The sequence below is a fragment of the Halichoerus grypus genome, chromosome X, assembly GCF_964656455.1.
Source record: "Halichoerus grypus chromosome X, mHalGry1.hap1.1, whole genome shotgun sequence".
Taxonomy (NCBI): Eukaryota; Metazoa; Chordata; class Mammalia; order Carnivora; family Phocidae; genus Halichoerus; species Halichoerus grypus.
Window position 1 is genome coordinate 25,108,735 of NC_135727.1, and position 20,731 is coordinate 25,129,465.

At 37.8% G+C, this 20,731-nt stretch overlaps 1 protein-coding gene across 1 annotated transcript; it reads left to right on the forward strand.

The window, feature by feature from the left end:
• The first annotated feature begins 627 nt into the window (after positions 1-627).
• On the forward strand, positions 628-6,033 carry DCAF12L2 (DDB1 and CUL4 associated factor 12 like 2). The gene has a single exon (XM_078064086.1). It carries the CDS (start codon positions 662-664, stop codon positions 2,051-2,053), a length of 1,392 nt encoding a protein of 463 aa, XP_077920212.1. The 5' UTR covers positions 628-661; the 3' UTR covers positions 2,054-6,033.
• Positions 6,034-20,731: the final 14,698 nt, after the last annotated feature.

Consider the following 20,731-nt stretch of genomic DNA (forward strand, 5'->3'; position numbering starts at 1 on the left):
TATCCTGAGGATAGTGAAACGCCCTGGAGTCGGATAGCAAGAGGACCTGGGCAGGCGCACTAGGATGTGTCCTCCGGAGACTGCTGGGGATCCCTTAGCGCTGGCCCTGGGTGAGTTTCCCCACTGCGGGCTCCATCCCCCACTTCCCGCCCCCCTCCGACCCCTCCCAGCCTGGCGTGTGCTACCCTGCGCCCCCCGCTTGCTCTTGGCCGGCTCCTCCCGCTGCCTCCGCCCCCTCACACTCGGTCCCCCAGCGTCGTCCTCGTCCCACTCAGACTTCGCTCCAGCCGCCCCGGCGGCCGCACTTCCCGCCCTAGCCTAGATCCCGGCCGCCGCCGCCGCCCTTGCCGCCGCACTCCTCTCGCGCTCCGCCCTCGATCCGCCCGGGCCCCGCTCCCTCCGGCCCGCGTTCCAAGGCCGGCCCGCCGCCCTCGCCGCCCTCGCCGCCCTCGCCTCCTTCGTCGCTGCCGCGTCCCGGGCTTGGTAGGCTCCGCGCCCAGCGGTCGTGCCCGCCTCCTGGCCCCTGAGAGCCCGAGCTCCCGGCTGACGCGGACGCGCCGCGCTCCCCGCCGCCGCCACGGCCAACACGGGTGCCACGCGCCGCCGCCGCCGCCGTCGCGCCGCCGCCGCCGCCGCCGCGGCCACTCGCCCGCCGCCCACCATGGCCCCGCAGCAAACAGGTAGCAGGAAGCGGAAAGCGCCGGCGATCGAGGCGGGCGCCGCGAGCTCGTCGTCTCAGGGCTTGGCGGCGGCGGACGCGGAGGGGCCGCTGCTGCCCAAGAAACAGAAGCGGCCGGCGACGCGGCGCTCGCTGGTGCACTACCTGAAGGGCCGCGAGGTGGGCGGCTGGGGCGGCTCCGGGCTCTCGGACTCCGAGGGCGAGCTGCGGGGCTATGCGGTGCAGAAGCTGCCCGAGCTGTTGAGGGAGCGCGAGCTGGCCCTGGGCACCCTCAACAAGGTGTTCGCGTCGCAGTGGCTGAACGCCAGGCAGGTGGTGTGTGGCACCAAGTGTAACACCCTCTTCGTGGTGGATGTGCACTCGGGCCAGATCACGCGCATCCCCCTGATGCGGGACCGGGGGCCCTGGTTGGCCCGGGCCCAGCCGACTTGCGGCATCCACGCCATCGAGCTGAATCCCTCCAAGACCCTTCTGGCCACTGGGGGTGAGAACCCCAACAGCCTGGCCGTCTACCAGCTGCCCACCCTGGACCCCGTGTGCCTGGGCGACCGCCATGGCCACAAGGACTGGATCTTCACCATCGCCTGGATGAGTGACACAGTGGCTGTGAGCGGCTCCCGCGACGGCACAGTGGCGCTGTGGCGGATGGATCCCGACATGTTCAGCGGCAGCATCGCCTGGCACAATGACGCGGGTCTTCCTGTGTACGCCCACATCCGCCCGAGGGACATGGAGACCATCCCCAGGTCCAGCACCAGCCCCAGTAACCGCAAGGTGCGGGCTCTGGCCTTCAGCGGCAAGAACCAGGAGCTGGGAGCGGTGTCCCTGGACGGCTACTTCCACCTGTGGAAAGCCCGAAGCACTCTGTCCAGGCTGCTCTCCATCAGGCTGCCCTACTGCCGGGAGAACGTGTGCCTGACCTACTGTGATGAGTTGTCCCTGTACGCGGTGGGCTCCCAGTCCCATGTCTCCTTCCTAGATCCGCGCCAACGTCAGCAGAATATCCGGCCCCTGTGCTCCCGAGAGGGCGGCACGGGTGTGCGCTCGCTGAGTTTCTACCAGCATATCATCACCGTGGGCACGGGCCATGGCTCCCTGCTCTTCTATGACATCCGCGCCCAGAAGTTCCTGGAGGAGAGGGCCTCAGCCAGCCCGGACTCCTCTCCCGGGCCCTCAGGAAGGAAGCTCAAGCTCACCTGTGGCAGGGGCTGGCTCAACCACGATGACCTGTGGGTGAACTACTTCGGTGGGATCGGCGAGTTCCCCAACGCTCTCTACACCCACTGCTACAACTGGCCTGAGATGAAGCTCTTCGTGGCTGGGGGACCTCTCCCTTCAGGCCTCCATGGGAACTACGCAGGCCTCTGGAGCTAAGGATGGCTCCTGTGTTCTCAAAGTGCCCGGATTTACCTTCCAGTCTCCTCTCACTTTCCTTCCTCACGCCGTGTTTGTGCTTTTGAACTCAGTGTGACGCTTGTCTTCCAGGTGGAAAGTGCCCAACTTACCTGTCCGTAGTGTATGAGAGAGAGAGATAGAGCAAAGCTGATCTTTGGGCAATCAAAACTTGGCTTACCATTTTTCTATACCTCCCCCAACACAACCATCTTTTTTGCCTTCTCTTACAAAGAATTTTGTCTAATCCTTAATTGTGTTCTCTGAATGATTGATATATGGTTTTTCTTTGGGGTGATGTAGACATGGTTCCCATTACAATTCAGTACTTCAATTTTACCGGTATTTCAACAGTATGTTCAGGTCTTCTACACATTTCATATGTATGGTATTTTGGGAAAATGTGTGCCAAAAAGTATCTTTTGGGCTGGTTAGAGGAACTACTCATCATATATATAACAGGGCAGGTGTTTAGCCCTGCTCTAGAAAATGCATTTCAAGATGTAGATTGCCACCATTTGGCGCCTGTTTCATTTGGATTTTGGAACCTAGGTGTTTGTATATTTTTGGTACATGAAATATTTAAAAATACGTTTTCTTAATCAAGAAATTTTACAGTGGTGGTCATCCTATTAATCACAATTTTGATTATTCAGTAAAATTTAGCATCAATAGCCCCAGGCCCTCAGCCTTCTTGTTTAAAGCTGCTATATTATGGCCTGCTTTCCTGGGTAGCATTTATGCTACAGATTTCCATAGCTAATCAAAACTGGCCTATAAGTGGCAGGACAATCGGGAAGTACTTTTTAGGGTGAACATTTCTTTAAAGATTAGGTAACACTATGCAGGCAGCCATTTACAGAGAAAGGTCAGCTGTTGTGTTCAATGCAGATGTTGTTGACAACTTTTTTATTGTTTACATGGATAATTCTTTTATCTGGATTTGAGTATGTGATGTATTGTAGAAAAAAATAAAACATGTTTAGTATTTTAGCAATTAAGTGCTAGGTTAAAGTTTTTGAATGCTTCAATATACACTTTATTTTTTCTTAATTGTCCTTCTAGGAATATATTTATCAAAGTCAAAATCTTCCAGGAGAGAAACTGAGGCTGAAACATCAACTGTGCACACATTAACTGTGTACATTTGTTTTTGAAAAGCAAACTTATGCTACTGTCATGGGTTAAAAGATTAAATAACATTTTGAATACCTTATCAAAATATACTTGCTATAGGTTGGGATAATTAGGTATCTTGTGTTTTTAAGATGATTTAACAAACTTTTATTTATGAAACAAGTACATGTTGTGCTTATAGCTACCTACTCACATATACTGTATATTGGTGTATGTATATGTTCCCATGTGAGGAAATGGCATATATGTATACCATTTTACATATGCACATATTCCTAATATTTTAAACTACATCTATTAAGACTTGGTCTTTATTTGTATTTTGTTTTATTTAAGTAATACATGCATATGACCAAAAAGTCATACTGTATAAAAAGTGTACAGTGAAAAGTAAGTCTCATACCCTAGGATCCCTGATCTCTTGCCCATAGATCACAAGCAGTACATTTTGTATCTGTATCCATTTAGAGATGGTTGATACATATATAAGCATATATGTATGTGTATGCAATTTTTATAGAAATGACAGCATGTGCTGCACATATCTGTGCCGCTTTTATCACAAAATTTTAGAGATTGTTTCTTATACATACCTTATACATACCTAATTACTTTTAATTGTATAGTATTCCCCTATATGGTTGGAACATACTTTATTCATTACACCTTTAATGAGCATGTATATTGGTTCTTATTTTCTATTACTATAAACTATTCTGCAGTGATCACTTAGGTTCATACATTTTTGTGCACATGTGTAAGCATATCTGCAGGATAAATTCCTAGAAATGGAATTGCTGGATCAATTTTATATTTAATGGCCATTGCCAAATTACCCTCCAAAGAGGTCCTACCAACTTAACCTCCCATAAATAGCGTATGCACATCTGCACACCTTTGCCAAACATGTGTCATCAAACTCTGTGCTTTTTGACAATCAGATATCGGCTTGATCTTGGTCCTTTCCAAGCCACTGTGGCTGGGTTAGATTTGTGTCAGAATACTAAGTAGGTTCTGAAACAAAGATCAAGAATATGGGGAAATGAGGGCAAACAATAAAAATACTGTCAAACCAAAGGCAGAGAACACCTACAGTTCAGGCTCATGTATTTGGAGATAGATTACAAAGTACTACATTCCTTAGATTCTTAGCTAGACCTAGTAGGATTCTCTGGTATATTGCACCTTCATTTCACTTGTATTCAATACATCAGATGTCACTAAAGAAAATCCTAGAAGGAGATAATGAGAGCCTGAACTAGGATATTTGAGGTAAGTGTGGAGAGGGAGGAAGTTTTTAGAAAAATGTGGAAAATAAAATGAACAGTGTTTGGTATGGTAGAAGGTGGAAGAAAGCCAAAAAATTTAGGTGGACTCTAAGGCTCTGGCTTGAATGTAAATGCATAGTGGCAACAAGTGAATATAGAGAATATAGGCACAGAGGATATATATGGAGGGTGATCAACTCAATTTGTGACATGCTGAAACTGAAGTGCTTATTTGACATCAGAAGAACATACCCAGTGAAGAGATGGCTATATATCCCAGAATGAGATTTCTCACTGCTGGGAAGGTGAGTGAAATGAAATGTTGGGAAACTCTCCCTTTTGGAAGAAAGCAGAATAGAAAAGTTTATCAAGGATCCTAAAAACTAATGAAGAAAAAAAATAGAGGTGCAGGGAATATAAAATTGAAGAGGCTTATTTTACTCAAATGCTATTACCACATAAGCCTGAAACAGCAAAATATTTCTTTAATACTAAAATTATAATAATTTTAATTATTTTGCAGGTATTTTTGAGTCTTAACCCCAGTCATAAAGGGCAGTTTTTCTCCCAGATATCCTCCCTAAATATTTACCTAGGACCTCACATCTGTCCACTAATTAAGCTATTTCATTGGTCAACTGTTGGTACCTTCTTGGAGAATGGAAAGTCAGACCCTCATCACAAAGCAGAACTTCATAGTGATTTCTGGACCACTTAGCCTGCTGGTCTGGGATGTCTCCAGCACTTCCAAGAGCTTGCTGGCATTGGCATCTCTGGCAGTCATGCTGAAGCCCTGGCAGCCTCACGGAGGTGGAGTATCACCTCACCACCAGCTGCAACTACCTCCTGTTTTGAGTTCCTCCACAATGCCACAGGTGCAGATCTCTGCCAATTTTCCCAGGCTGCCAAAGGATAAAAGAGGTGTCCAATGGAAGATGCTCCTTTCCTCAGCATCACAATCACAAGAGCACAAACGAAAAGAATTAGAAGAGAGAAAGAAGAAATAATCACGGGTACAGATTTATTTATTAGACTGGTAAATGTAAAATCTGAGTGAAAAAAAATTATCAGAAGATATAAATAACTAAACATTTTCCAAGAAGAAATATGAAACCAGAACAGACCATTAACCCTAAAAAATTGCGAATGTTATTTTTTTAATCTGCCATTTCCTCTAAGAAAATCACACACTTAAACATATAATTATAAGCATATAATACACATGCTAGGCCTGGTGGTATCATAAATAAATTATTTCATATTGTCAAGGAATATTTAATTTTGAGCTGCTTCGGAGCATAAAGAGTAAAGTTTACTCTTTTCTATATGAGACCAAAATAATATTAATATTTTATTATCAATTATTACAAAACCAAAATAAATATTAATAACAAACTTGACTAAAATTACACCAAATGAAGAGACCTATTTACATATAGAGATAAATAAATGCAAGTTATCCTTAAAAAACTCTGAGTATAATCCATCAGTGTATTAAAAGGAAACTATGCCATGACAAAGTGAAGCTAGTTCGTGGAACGTGGAGTGTTCATTATTGAGAAGTCTATTTTTGCAGTGTATCATATTAACAGGTCAAATGAGAAGACACATGTTCATGTTAATAAATTCCAATAAATAATTTAATAAAACCCTACTAAAATGCTTGATAAAATCTTTAGTAAAGTATGAGCATATATATTCTTCATATGGGGTGTGTGTGTGTGTGTGTGTGTGTGTGTGTGTGTCTGTCTGTCTGTCTGTCTGTGTTGTGTTTCCAACCTCAACCAGAATCCTCTTAAATGATACATCAGAGGAATTCCAATGAAAGTAAGGAATGAAACAAGGATTCTAACAATCACCATCAGTATTTAATATTATTATAAAAATTCTAGATACAGAAATTAGAAAAGATAGAAAAAAGGTATAAATATTGGAGAAGAGAAAGCAGTTATAATTATTTACAGATGATATGACTGTAAAAAGACATCCAAACTAGTCAACTGAAAAAATTGTTAGAAACAATGAAATAATGTAGTAAGATATTCAGTTTTGAAATTAATATATGAAACATCAATACTTTTCTATTTTTACTTACTTGCTTATTCAACAAATATTTCTTAAATACTTACCATATACCTGGCATTGTTCCAGGTGCTAGAGATACTATGGTGAACAAGATAAGCAAACAATGCCTCATAAGGTTTGCAGTCCATTGAGAAGAAAAGAGACAATAAACATACAAATTAGTAAATGTATGGTATGTCAGATGGTTTCCAATCCTAATAAATAAAATAAATCAGGGTAAAAGAGAATAGGGGATAGGAATTCTGGGGGAGATGCAATTTTATTTTAATATTTTTATTGAGTTATAATTGACATTATGTTAGTTTCAAGTGTACAACATGATTCAATATTTGTATATACTGTGAAATGATTACTAAGTCTAATTAACATCCATCAGTACACAATTTTTTTTCTTATAATGAAAACTTTTAAGGTTAACTCTCCTAGCAACTTTCAGAAATGCAGTACAGTATTATTAACTATATTCATCATGCCGTACATTACATCCCCAGGATTTATTTGTTTTATAAATGGAAGTTTGTATCTTTTGACTGCCTTCACCTACTTAACCTACCCCTCAGCCCCTACTTCTGGCAACCACCAGTCTGTTCTTTGTGTCTATAAGCACATTTGTTTTTTAGATTCCACATATAAGTGTCATCATTTGGTATTTGTCTTTATCTGACTTACTTCACTTAGCATAATGCCTTTAAGGTCCATCCATGCTGTAAATGGTGGGCTCTCCTTTTTATGGCCGAATGGTATTCAATTGTATGTGTGTGTGTGTGTGTGTGTGTGTGTGTATGTGAGTGTGTATATATATATATATATATATATATATATATCAATCACATTTTCTTTATCCTTTCATTCTTTGATGAATACTTAGGTTTTTTTCCATATCTTGGCTACTATAAATAATGCTGCAATGAACATGGGGGTGCATATATATTTTTGAGTCAGGGATTTCGTTTCCTTTGGATAAATACCCAGGAGTGGAATTGCTGGATCATGTGGTAATTCTATTTTTAATCATTTGAGGAACCTCCGTACTGTTCTCCATAGTGGCTGCACCAATTTACATTCCCATCAACAGTGCACAAGAGTTCACTTTTCTCCACATCCTTGCCAACACTGGTTACTTCTTGTCTTTTTGGTAATAGCTATTCCGACAGGTGTGATGTGATATCTCACTGTGGTTTTGATTGCATTTATGTACCTGATTATTAGTGATGTTGAGTATCTTTTCATGTGTCTCTTGGCCATCTGTAGGTCTTTGTTGGGAAAATTATGTTCAGGTCCTCTGTCCATTTTTTAATCAGCTTTTTGCTATTGAGTTGTATGAGTTCTTTATATATTTTGGATATTAACCCCTTATCAGATAGATATATGATTTGCAAATATTTTTTCCCATTCCATAGGCTGGCTTTTCATTTTGTTGATGGTTTCACTTTGCAATGCAGAAGCTTTTTAGTTTGATGTAGACTCTTTAATCCATTTTGAATAGATTTCTCTGTATGGTGTAAGATAGTGGCAGTCTTTTGCAGGTGGCTGTCCAGTTTTTCCAACACCATTTATTGATGAGACTGTCCTTTCCCCATTGTATATTCTTGGCTCCTTTGTCATAAATTAATTGGCCATATAAGTGTGGGTTTATTTCTGTCCTTTCTATTCTATTCCAAAAGAGAATAGGGGTTAGGAATTCTGGGTGAGATGCAATTTTAAATAAAGTTGTTAGAGCCTGGTCAATAAATTAACTTTTGAGCTGAGATTTGAAGGAAGTACAAAGTGAGCTATGCAGCTATATCAGAGAAGAGGGTGTGCGGGTGGAGGGAATATCAAGTACAGAGATCTACGAGGTGGGACCATGCCTGGTGTGTGTGTGTGTGTGTGTGTGTGTGTTAGAGTAGTAGAAAGACCAGTGTTTTTGGAGCAGAGTGCATGAAGAAAGGGGTAAGGCCAGAGAGGTAATGGATGATATCATGCAGATATCTATAAGTAATTATAAGAGTCTTGGACTTGACTTTGAATGAAATGAAAAGCCAGGGAGGGTTTTGAACAGGGGATTTATGTTTTAGAAGGAAACCTGGATGCTGTGTAGATATAATATACTGTAAACTGTAGTAGGGGAAAGACAGGGAAGGAGGGGCATCATTTAGTAGGTCACTGCAGTAATCCAGATCAAAGGTGATGTTAACCACATGCAAAACTAATCAGTTTAACAATTCAGTGGAGCTTGTGGTTCAAAATGACAGACACTTCCTTGTAAGAATCTTACAGAAGTGACAGTAAGGTTATTTAAATTGAGTAACTCCATGCTAGGGCTATAAGAAAGAGTGCCATTATCAGATCAGATATTTGACAATGTTCTGGAAAACAGAAATCAGATTGGTTCACTTTGACAAATAAAGCTGAGCAGGGTTACCACAAGCCTAAGATACAACTATGAGAATGCTGCCATTTTTATGGAAGCCAGTCTTCACAGAGAACCTCCCATAAAGATTCCATGCTATATTTTGACATACATTAACAGCAGGAGTGATTTCTATTTTTGTTTTTGTTTTTAAGATTTTGTTTATTTATTTGTCAGAGAGAGAGTGAATGAGTGCACAAGCAGGGGGAGCAGCAGGCAGAGGGAGAAGCAGGCTCCTTGCTGAGCAAGGACCCCGATGCAGGACTCTATCCCAGGACCCTGGGATCATGACCTGAGTGGTAGGCAGACGCTTAACCAACTGAGCCACCCAGGTGTCCCAACAGAAGTGATTTTTGAAGTGGCAAGCATAGTTGGAGGGCTGTCCGTGGATGAGCTTGTCTAGTTGGACTTTTCTCCAAATAGTGGAATGCTATACAATTGTTAAAATTCTGGAGTTCATTCTTTATGTACTGACATGGAGAAGTAGCCTTGATAATGTTAGATGAAATAAGCAAATTGCAAACCAGATGCATATTATAATCCATTTTTGGTTAAAAATAGGAGGAGGAAGATAAGAGGAAGACATATACAGTATATGTAAGAATGTAAGAATATACCCAAAAGGGTTAACTGTGTGTCTCTAAGAGATAGTATAATAGTGGAATTTCTTCATATTTTATATATTTAAGTAATGTTTGAACAGTCTAATATGTTTTTCTTCAGTTAACAGGAGGGGAAAAAACAAGACATCTTTTTATTTTTAATATATATATATATTTTTAAGTAGGCTCCCTGCCCAGTATGGAACCCAACACAAGGCTGTAACTCACAACCCTGAGATCAGGACCTGAGCTGAGATCAAGAGTCAGACGCTTAACAGACTGAGCCAGGTGCCCCTGAAGATACCTTTTAAAAGGCGAGGTTGGAGTGGAGAAGAGAAGAAGGAGAAGACAGGAATGATCAATGGTGCTCAATGCAGCAGAAGATTAAATAAGCTGAAGATGAGAAAAACTCATTTTCATAGAATATGGAAGCCCATGAAAGCCTTTTGCCAAAACAATTGCAATAGTGATCAACTGAATTCGCTCCAAAAAGGGATAAACAATTCAGTGTATCTCAAAATTGATCATGGAAACTTTTGTCCCATTGACACTTGACAGGACTGTGGTTTTCTGGTTTTTCTGTCTCATCTCCTCAAACAGTTGGTTTTGGGCAAGTACTGTGAGAATTACATGGGCACTACCTCAGGGTCTGCAGAGTATGATATAAATGTTCCTGACCCCAATGCAGAACATGACCCAGCATCTACCAATTTCAAGAATCTGTGTTATTCTTTAACCTTTCCTGCCATGCATATGGCATATATTATATATATATATAATAGTTTATAATAATATAGAATCATAATATATAAATTATAATATGATAATCTCTACATAAAATATTATATAATTTATATGTGTAATATTCATGGCTAGAAGCTGATTTGAAGAACCTGTAACACTAGAGACATCCAATTTTCTGCCATACTCATATTTTCCTCAAAGCATCTCTCTGCTTGTTATATGACCATAATTTTAGTTTGAGTCTTAATGCCTAAATGTCCATTAATCTTCCCTAGTCCCACATTCCCAACTATAATTATAGTGGGGAAGAGAGTTTTAGCTTTGGAATAAACTCAGACATATTCTTACTCATTGCTATAACACTCAAATCCATCCCCATCTCTGATGTCCTTTACTGATAATAAGGCCAGTCCTACATTATATTAATCTAACCTCTGATAAAAATGGGACTTGTTTTATTATTTATAGGGGGCAAGGAAAAAATAATCACTCAGAACTTTAAAAGTTATATTGAGTCTATAGCCACAGGAAGGGAAGAAACATAATTCATAAAGTTTTTTATTCTCAATATTAGGACTTGAGTACTATTAATAACATGGGAGCATATTTGCTGCACATACCTCCCTGTTATTAATCAGAAGATTTTGGAAATCTAGACACTTTCACTTACAAAGGATTATAATCAGTGCATGAGTCTTCAATTAAATATCACAAATATTTAGCATTGGGAGTACAAAACAAAACAGAGATACAGTACCTAAATTTGTTCATTTATCTTGCTTTTCAGTAGGTTTTATCCATTAATTAGTTATATTATCAACACACAATATAATAGCTGGTTGATGTAGCTATAAACAGATTAATCAGTTCACTGAGAATCTTTCAAATCAATGATTTATACTAATGTGGGCAAAACTACCAATTGAATAACTAATAATTCTCCCAACCCATTTAGCTGTTTTGAATTTAGCAACCTGAGAATATAATATTGTTCTGGAAAACCAAATAAATATTATCTACAGAATAAGATAAAAGACTGAGATCATGGATTAAATAATTCCCTTTATAAAAGGCAACTTCCATAAGGAAAGAAGCAGAGACATCATAATAGGATGAAAGCCTTCTGCTGAGAAGGGACATTAGATAGAGACATATATTTGACCTTCAGGATCCCAATAGAATAATGATTCTGTGTCACATCTATATACATAAGTAGTAGCCAGTATTTCATCTTCTCCTGCAAAGAGATTTTATTACTATGCCTGTTTATTGTGGTCTCTATCTTTGACTGTTCACATATATAAACACTTGCATCCAGACAGAGATAAACTATCTTCAATGTGAGGAGCTCAAGGTAATGTCTTATTAAAATCTTGAATCTTCTTTGTTTTACTTTATAACTCTCCATGGGTGACTCACCCAGTCTCAAAATGAAAAACACAAGTCAAACTAATGGCAGAGCACTGCAGTCACCCACAGCATCTGTTATTGTTGTATTTTTCCCAATTTGCTGGGCTGAATATTGAGTAATGAAAGATAACTTGGCACTACCATTCTTTGAGAATATTAAAACATTAAAAAAAATCTCAAAACTTCAAAGCTATGTAACAACCAAGCCTTCATTTTACCTCAATATTTTGAGTTGCTGCTCAGATAATAGCAATTAGTTCTGACATTGTAAATGTCAAAAATTAAGGTACAAAGTGTATACTGTGCATTATGCAGTGCTTAGAGGAATCAGGTGGGGTAAGTGACTATCTTTCAGAATCTATTCTACCAATTAAACTTTTCCTAAGGTCAATTCTTATGGAGAAAAAAGAAAATGGTAAACAGGTATGACAATTTGTTCATCTCTCATTATTAGCAGGTACCCACAGAATATATGGCCAAGAGTAAGATTAATGAATGATAAAATTGTGTAGGTCTATAAAGACTATTAAAGATCACATAACACTAATTTTTAAAGATCAAGATAACTTTTTAGTGGTAATTTCAAATATGGTTCCTGACTTTTAATTTTTAAACTAACAAAATGTACATGTAACAAATACTCATGTTTCTACCATCTAGAATTAACTGAAAGTAAAATCGTAGATGAAGTAGAAGCCCTCATTGAACATTATAATTATAAATTCTCTTTTCATGTTCCCCACAGTAAACACTCACTGTAATAGTTTAGCAAGTATCTGTCCAATTCAAGTTTTATACTGCTATGTATTTATATTTATTTAACAAATACTTAAGTACTTAGCATGGGCCAGTTATTAATACTTTCCAAAGATTTGCTCATTTAATCCTTACAGTAATCTACATTTTACAGATGACCATTTTACAAAGGAGTAATTAAATAACTTGCCCAAGGTCATGAGAGGTAATAAGATGCATAGCTATATCTAGAGTCAGTTCATACATGTGCATCTTTCCATCTATAATATATAGAATGACTTTTATTAATTTTGTGTGAATTTTTTCAGCAATTTGCTTTTTTCACTTAACATGTATTTGAGATCTTTAATGATATGTGTATGTATCTGTTTAGTTTATTTTAACCACTGGATCATCTATTATGTGAATATACCACAATATATGTATTATGTCAATGGACAATCAGGTTCTACCTAGTTTTCTGTATTTCACACTATGTTACAATTCACACATTAAAAAGTATTTTGTGATGTACACATGTGGTAAATGCTCTCTATTTTTTTAAAGTCTATTGTTTTTTTGTAATTTCTACACCCAATGTGGGGTTCGAACTCACAACCCCAAGATCAAGAGTCTCTTCCAACTGAGCTGACCAGGCACCCCACTGCCTGGTAAAATAAAAAGTAAAAGTAAAAATAAAAAAGTAAAAGTAAAATGAGATATGTCACTCTTCTGAAAACCCACGAAAATAACTTTTATCTCATAGCCATTCAATAAATGTAAATGGACCATCTACATCAGTTTTTATCACTGTACTATAAATATATTCTATAACTGAAGCACAATCTGATAAACAAACAAACATGAAAATAGGTAGGGGCTGATAAAAGGGTACAAACTTTCAGTTATAAGAGGATGTTCTGGGAAAAAAAAAAAGAACATGATTGAGATGAGGAAAAGGATAATTGTGTATTTTATTGCTTTTCCCTAAAATGTGTCTTATTGACTCTACTTCTAATTATCAGAGCTGCCACTGTCAAAACAAGCATACACTATTCCCTAATTCTCTTTCTATTAACAATTAAATAACAGAACGATGGAACCTGAAAGAATAAATATGCACTGTGAATTCAATACTATGTTTACAGAAGCTACTATGCAATTGCTACCTGAATTCCTGCTGTGCTTTGCAAATATGTAATTGAAGAATGTCTGTCGTTGGACAGTAGTGATAGGAAGACCTTTGTAGATTACAAATTTACTTGCTGAAGTAAAAGTCACAGGTTCTTCCTTGGTTATTTCTTCAATGTAATAATAGCACAAGCATGGTATGTTAAGTGTATTTTTTTATATGTAACAATAAATATTTAATCTTCTAATTAAATTTTAAAAATGTAAGTCATTAAAATTGTAATGGTAACTGTTACTGTGTTCAAATCTGTAGTGAGTACAGTTCTTCTTTCAATGAATTCCAGACATTAACTAATTGAATATTGGCAGAATTTAGAAGGAACTCCTCTATGTTGCTAAATATTAACAAACAAGCTTAAACTTATGTACAAATATAAAGTGAGGCTTAGACATATAGCAGGGCTTAAGTCTTCCTAGATTCCTCCCTCTCTATTACCCCTAAAACATCAATTATTCATGTCTAGACTAAAATGTCTTTTGGATCCTTCCCCTCAGGTTATCTCCACTGCTATTGGCCTAGTTCTGACCCTCATCTTCTTACAATGGAATTTATAAATATTTCCCGATCTTGTCTTCCTGCCTACAGCCTCATTCTTTACCAATCCATATTTTACTGTCAATACTTATCTTTCTAAACCTAGATTCCCTTTTGTGCCTGTCCAATATAGAAGATACTAGTGACATGTGGCTAACAAAATAAAATTAAAAATTTATCACAGTTTCTCAGTCCCACTACCCATATTTCAAGTGCTTAATAATCACATTTCACCAGCAGTACCACTTTGGACCTTGCTGATATGTACTATTTAAATCATTGCAGAAGATTATATTAAACGGTACTGCTTTAGATTATTGGTTCACAGTTTCAATAGGGTATCAGAATCAAACTTTGGACCCACACAAAATCTGTACAAGATTGTTTATAGCAACATTATTCATAATAGCCATAAAGTAAAAAACAACCCAAATGCCCATCAAATGAAAAATGGATAAACAAATTATGGTATGTCCATACAATGGTATATTATTCAATAATAAATAAGAATTAAGTATAATATATGCTACAACATGGATTAAACTTGAAAAGATTATGCTAAGTGAAAGAAGCTAGTCCCAAGGGACCACATGTTCTATGATTCTACTTATATGAAAGGTCCAAAAAAATTCATAAAGGTAGAATGTAGATAGTTTCAATTGTTGCAAATTTCTGTAAATATACTATAAACCAATGAATTGTTCATTTTAAAGTGGTGAATTTTATGATATAAGAATTACATATCAATATAACTATTATAAAGAACAACAACAAGAAGAATCAAATTGTGGAGGTTTTAAATATCAGACCCTCAATCCTAACTCAGTCCCACAAAATCAGAATCTCTATGCAGGTATAGGAAGATAGATAAATAAATAGATAAATAGATAAATTAGATATAGATAGTAGATATTTTATGTTATGTATGTTATATATATAATATATGTTGTATAATATGTAGCTACATAATCTGCATAATATCTATCATCTATCTATCTATCATCTATCTATCTATCAATCTATCATTTCTATATATCAACAGGTTATCCTGATGTTCATAAGATTGAGAACTATTGCTAGGATTATTCCCTCAAGGGCAGGGATCATGTGTTTTTGAGCTTTTGATATTCAAAAAATACTATAAATAAATCAAAGTGGAATTGTAAAACCTGTTTAAATAGCCCATAGAAAGGCAGAGAAAGTAAAAGCATGAAATAAAAAACAGAGAGAACAAAGACTTGAAACAAAAGAATAAAATGGCAGACTTAAGACCTAATATATCAATACTTATATTAAATGAATGTGATCTAAATACACCAATTAAACCCAGAGATTAGCAAAATGGATTTATAAATCCTGTCCCAACTCGATTCTGTCTACAAGAAACTCACTCCAAATATAACAATATAGGCAGGTTGAATATAAAAAATATATATAATGAAAAAATTAATCAAAGGAAAGCAGGAATCGCTATATTAATATCAGATAGTCAATTTCAGAGCAAAAAATATTACCAAAGACAGAGAAGGACATTATATAAAAGAGTCAATCATCAAAGGAGAGAGAGAAACTCTAAACATGTATGCACCAAACAAAAGAGCTGAGATTAAAGGAGAAAAAAAAATGATAGAATTTAAAGAAGGAATAGACAAATCTGTAATATCTTAACATCCTTATCTTGGAATTTGATTAAACATCTAAATAGAAAATAAGCAAGGGCACAGAAGAGCTCAATACCATCATCCAACAGGATCCAATTGACATTTACAAAACACTCTACCCAACAACAGCAGAATACATATTCTTTACACATTTCCATACAATATAAACAAGATAGACCATATCCTGGGATAAAAAAGAGAATTCAGCAAATATAAAGATTTGAAGTCATACAGAGTATATTCCTGAACATAATAGAATCAAGAAATAATTACAATATGGAAATCTCCAAACATTTGGAAACTAAGCAATACACATTTAAATAATGCATGTGTCAAAGAGGAGTCTCAAGGTAATAAAGACATGTTGAAATGAATAAAAATGAAAGTACAAAATATCAGAATTTGTAGGAAGCAGCTAAAGCTGTACTGTGAGGGAAATCTATAGCCCTAAATGTGTACATTGGAAAACAAAGTCTCAACTCAATAATCTAAGCTCTCATCTCAAAAACTAAAGAAAAGAAGAACAAAATAGGCCCAAATAAAATGGAAGGATATAATAAAGATTAAAAAAAAATCAATGGAACCAAAACCAGAAAAACAATAGAGAAAATCAATGAAACTAAAGACCTAATTCTTTGAAAAGTTCAATAAAATTGGCAAACGTTTAGCAAGGCTGACAAGGAACAAAAATCCAAATCATCAATATTAGGAATGAAACAAAGGAGATCAGTACAGGCCGTAAAGTTATCAAAGAATAATAAGGGAAACCACAAACATCTCTACACAGATAAATCTGATGAATTAAGTGAAAAAGACCTATTCCTTAAAAAAACAAAAACTACCACAAGTTACCAAATATTTAATTGCTCCATTATATTAATGAACTTAATTATTAATTAATTTAAAAAACTCCCATAAAATGTCTTCAGGTCCAGATGGTTTCACTGAAGAAATCTACCAAACATTATAGAAGAATTAACACCAATTCCCAATTCATTTTATGAAACTAGTATTATCCTGATACTAAAGACAGACAAAATATCAGAATAGAAAACTACATACCATTACCCCTCATGAATATAGATGTAAAAGTCCTTAACAAATATTAGCAAGACGAATTCAGCAATGTATAAAAGAATTATTCACCATGACCACATAGTTGAAGCTTTTTTCAGGGATGCAAGGCTCGTTAAATATTCAAAAATCAATTAATGTAATCCATCATATTAAAAGCCTAAAGAAAAAAAACTCATAATCATATCAATTGATGCAGAAAAAGCATTTGACAAAATTCAATTCCCATTCATGATAAATAATCACATAAAAATAGGACTACAGGGAAACTTCATGTTGATTAAGACTATCTGCAAAAAGCCTATATCTAACATTATACAAAATAGTGAAAAACTGAATGCAGATTTAATAAAATCCCTAACAAAATGCCAGTAGGTTTTTGTTATTGTTGTTCTAAAATGTATATGGAAAAGTAAAAGGATTAGAATAGCTAAATCTATTTTGAAAAAGAAGAGGGGCACCTGGGTGGCTCAGTCGGTTAAGCTGCTGCCTTCGGCTCAGGTCATGATCCCAGGGTCCTGGGATCGAGCCCCGCATCGGGCTCCCTGCTCAGCGGGGAGTCTGCTTCTCCCGTTCCCTCTGCCTGCCTCTCTGCCTATTTGTTCTCTCTCTCTCTGTCAAATAAATAAATAAAATCTTTAAAAAAAAAAAAAAGTGGTCCTATTAAAAAAAAAAAGAAAAAGAAGAGTACAGTGGGTGGAATCAATGTTCCTGATTTCAAGACTCATATAGATACAGTGACAAAGTCTGTATGATACTGGTGGAGGGATTGACACATATATCAGTGAACTGAATAAAGAATCCTAAACTAGACATTGGGGAGGGTATGTGCTATGGTGAGTGCTGTGAATTGTGTAAGACTATTGAATCACAGATATGTACCTCTGAAACAAATAATACATTTTATGTTTAAAAAAAAAAAGAAGATAGCAGGAAGGGAAGAATGAAGGGGGGAAAATCAGAGGGGGAGAGGAACCATGAGAGACTATGGACTCTGAGAAACAAACTGAGGGTTCTAGAAGGGAGGGGGATGGGGGAATGGGTTAGCCTGGTGATGGGTATTAAAGAGGGCACGTACTGCATGGAGCAGTGGGTGTTATACTCAAACAATGAATCATGGAACACTACATCAAAAACTAAAGATGTAATGTATGGTGATTAACATAACATAATAAAAAAAAAGTAAAAAAAAAGAATTCTAAAATAGATGCAAATATGCACATCTGATTTTTAACAAAGGTGCAAAAGCAATTCAATGGAGGAAAGTTATTCTTTTCAACATGATGCTGGAGATATTGGACATTCATAGACTCTCCCCCCAAAATAAACATCAACCTAAGTCTCACACTTTATATAAAAATTAACTCAAAATTGATCATGGACTTAAGTGTAAAATGAAAAACCAGAAAACGTTTAGCAAATACAGGGAAGAAAGTCTTTTGAGTCTAGGGCTAGGCAAAGAGTGCTTAGACTTCATACCAAAAAGCACACTCCATAAATTGAAAAAACTGATAAATTAGTTTTCATCAAAAATTTTAAAACTTGCTCTGTGAAAGACTGTTAAGAGGCTGAAATGACAAGCTAGCAGACTTGGGGGAAATATTTGTAAACTACATATCTGACATAGACTTGTATCTAAAATACTTAAGGAACTCTCAAAACTCAAAGGCAAAAAAGTAAAGAGTCTGATCAGAATATAGGCAAAAGACAGGAAGAACCATTTCATTGAAGATATACAATTGTTAAATACCCTCCTGAAAAGATGTCCAACACCTTTGAGCAACAGGGAATTGCAAATTAAAAACACAATGACAATGATGACACGCCTAACATAATGGTTAAAAAAAAAAAGTGACAAAATCAAATGCTGACCAGGAAAGCAATTTCGCAGTTTCTTAACAAAGCTATACATATACCACCATATACTATACCATAACACCATATGGTCCAGCAGTTGCACTACTAGACATTTATCCCAGAAAAATGAAGACTTATGTTGATACAAAAACGTGAAAATGAATGCTTTTATATTAGCTCTATGTGTAATAGCCCCAAACTGGAAAAAAAAAAACAGGGCTCCTTAGGCAGGTGAATATTTAAATAAACTGCAATACATATAATACTCAACAATAAAAATAAATTAATGATAGAGGGAGGAGGAGTTAAGATGGTGGAGTAGTAAGAGGACCTTATGCTTGCCTGTCCCACAAACACAGCTAGCTAATTATCAAATCATTCTGAACACCCAGGAAATCGATCTGAGGACTCAGAGAACAAACTGAACAACTAGAGGGAGAAAAGAGGCCACATCATGGAAGGTAGGAGGTGGGGTGATGTGATTCTGGGGAGAAAAGAATTGCGGGTGCTGTGGACAGGAGGGAGCTTTGATGACAGAAGAGAGAGAGACAGAGACAGAGATAAAGCAGCATGAAGCGGATTGCACAGGAAAAACACTTCACCAAAACCATTGACTTGGAAAATGAGGGGGGCTGACTATTGTAAGTTTTTACAAGCAGCAAAGCTGAAAGTCTCAGGTTTTTGAAGTCCATGCCATTGTAAGGGTCAAGCCTGGAGGGCATAGCAGTGCTCCTGTGGAGAAGGAGGGAGGAGGCCCAGGAGCAGAGAGCATACTCTTAGGATCCCCTGGTCACTCTGGGAGAGACAGTTCCCAGAGTGCATTTGGGAGAGATGGTACTGCCTCTCCAGGGACAAAAGAGCTGGAGGGTGCCATTGAGCTGCCCCATTCATTAGCATAGGAGCAGAGGCACTGCTGAGGGATGCTAACATGGACTGACTTTTTGCTACAATTTACCATAAAATCCAAGTCTCTGTGTGGCCGTGTGACTACTTTTCCTGGATAAACTTGTACCAGCCACAATGCAGTGAGACCCTCCCCCAAAGGATCCGTGTGTGTCCATGCCCTGATGGGTCCCTAAAATTTGGAGTTTCAAAACACAGTCTCATGCCTGAGATAAAACACAGGAGCACTGCACCACCACCAGGTGTGCAGACAGTGTGGACACAGACAGGATGAAGCCAGCGATCTGACAGAAGCCTGGGACATAAGAAGGAAAACACAGGAAACAACAGATGTTGGGGAGGATGTGGAGAAAGGGGAATCCTCTTACACTGTTGGTGGAAAGCAAACTGGTGCAACCACTGTGGAAAACAGTATGTAGGGTCCTCAAAAAGTTAAAAATAGAACTTCCCTAGACCCAGCAATAACACTACTAGGTATTTACCCAAATGATAAAAATATACTGATTTGAAGGGGCACATGCACCCAGATACCAGCATTATCAACAACAGCCAAATTATGGATAGAGCCCATATGTCCATCAACTGATGAATGGATAAAGAAGAGGTGGATATATTTACAATGGAATATTACTCAGCCATCAAAAAGAATGAATTCTTGCCATTTGCAACAATGTGGATGGAGCTAGAGTGCATTATGCTAAGTGAAACAAGTCAGTCAAAGAAAGACAAACACCATATGATTTCACTCATATGTGGAATTTAAGAAACAAAACAGGTGAACATAGGGGAAGGGAAAAAAGAGAGAGGGAAACAAATCATAAGAGACTCTTAACTATAGAGAACAAACAGGGTTGCTGGAGGGGAGGTGGGTGGGGGATGGGCTAAATCATTAATGGGTATTAGGGAGGATACTTGTGTTGAGCACTGGGTGTTATATGTAAGTGATGAATCTTTAAATTCTACTGCTGAAACTAATATTACACTGTATGTTAAGTAACTAGAATTTAAATAAAAATTTGAAAGAAAAGAGTTTAAAATATATGAACACATTAAAAAAGGAAAAGTA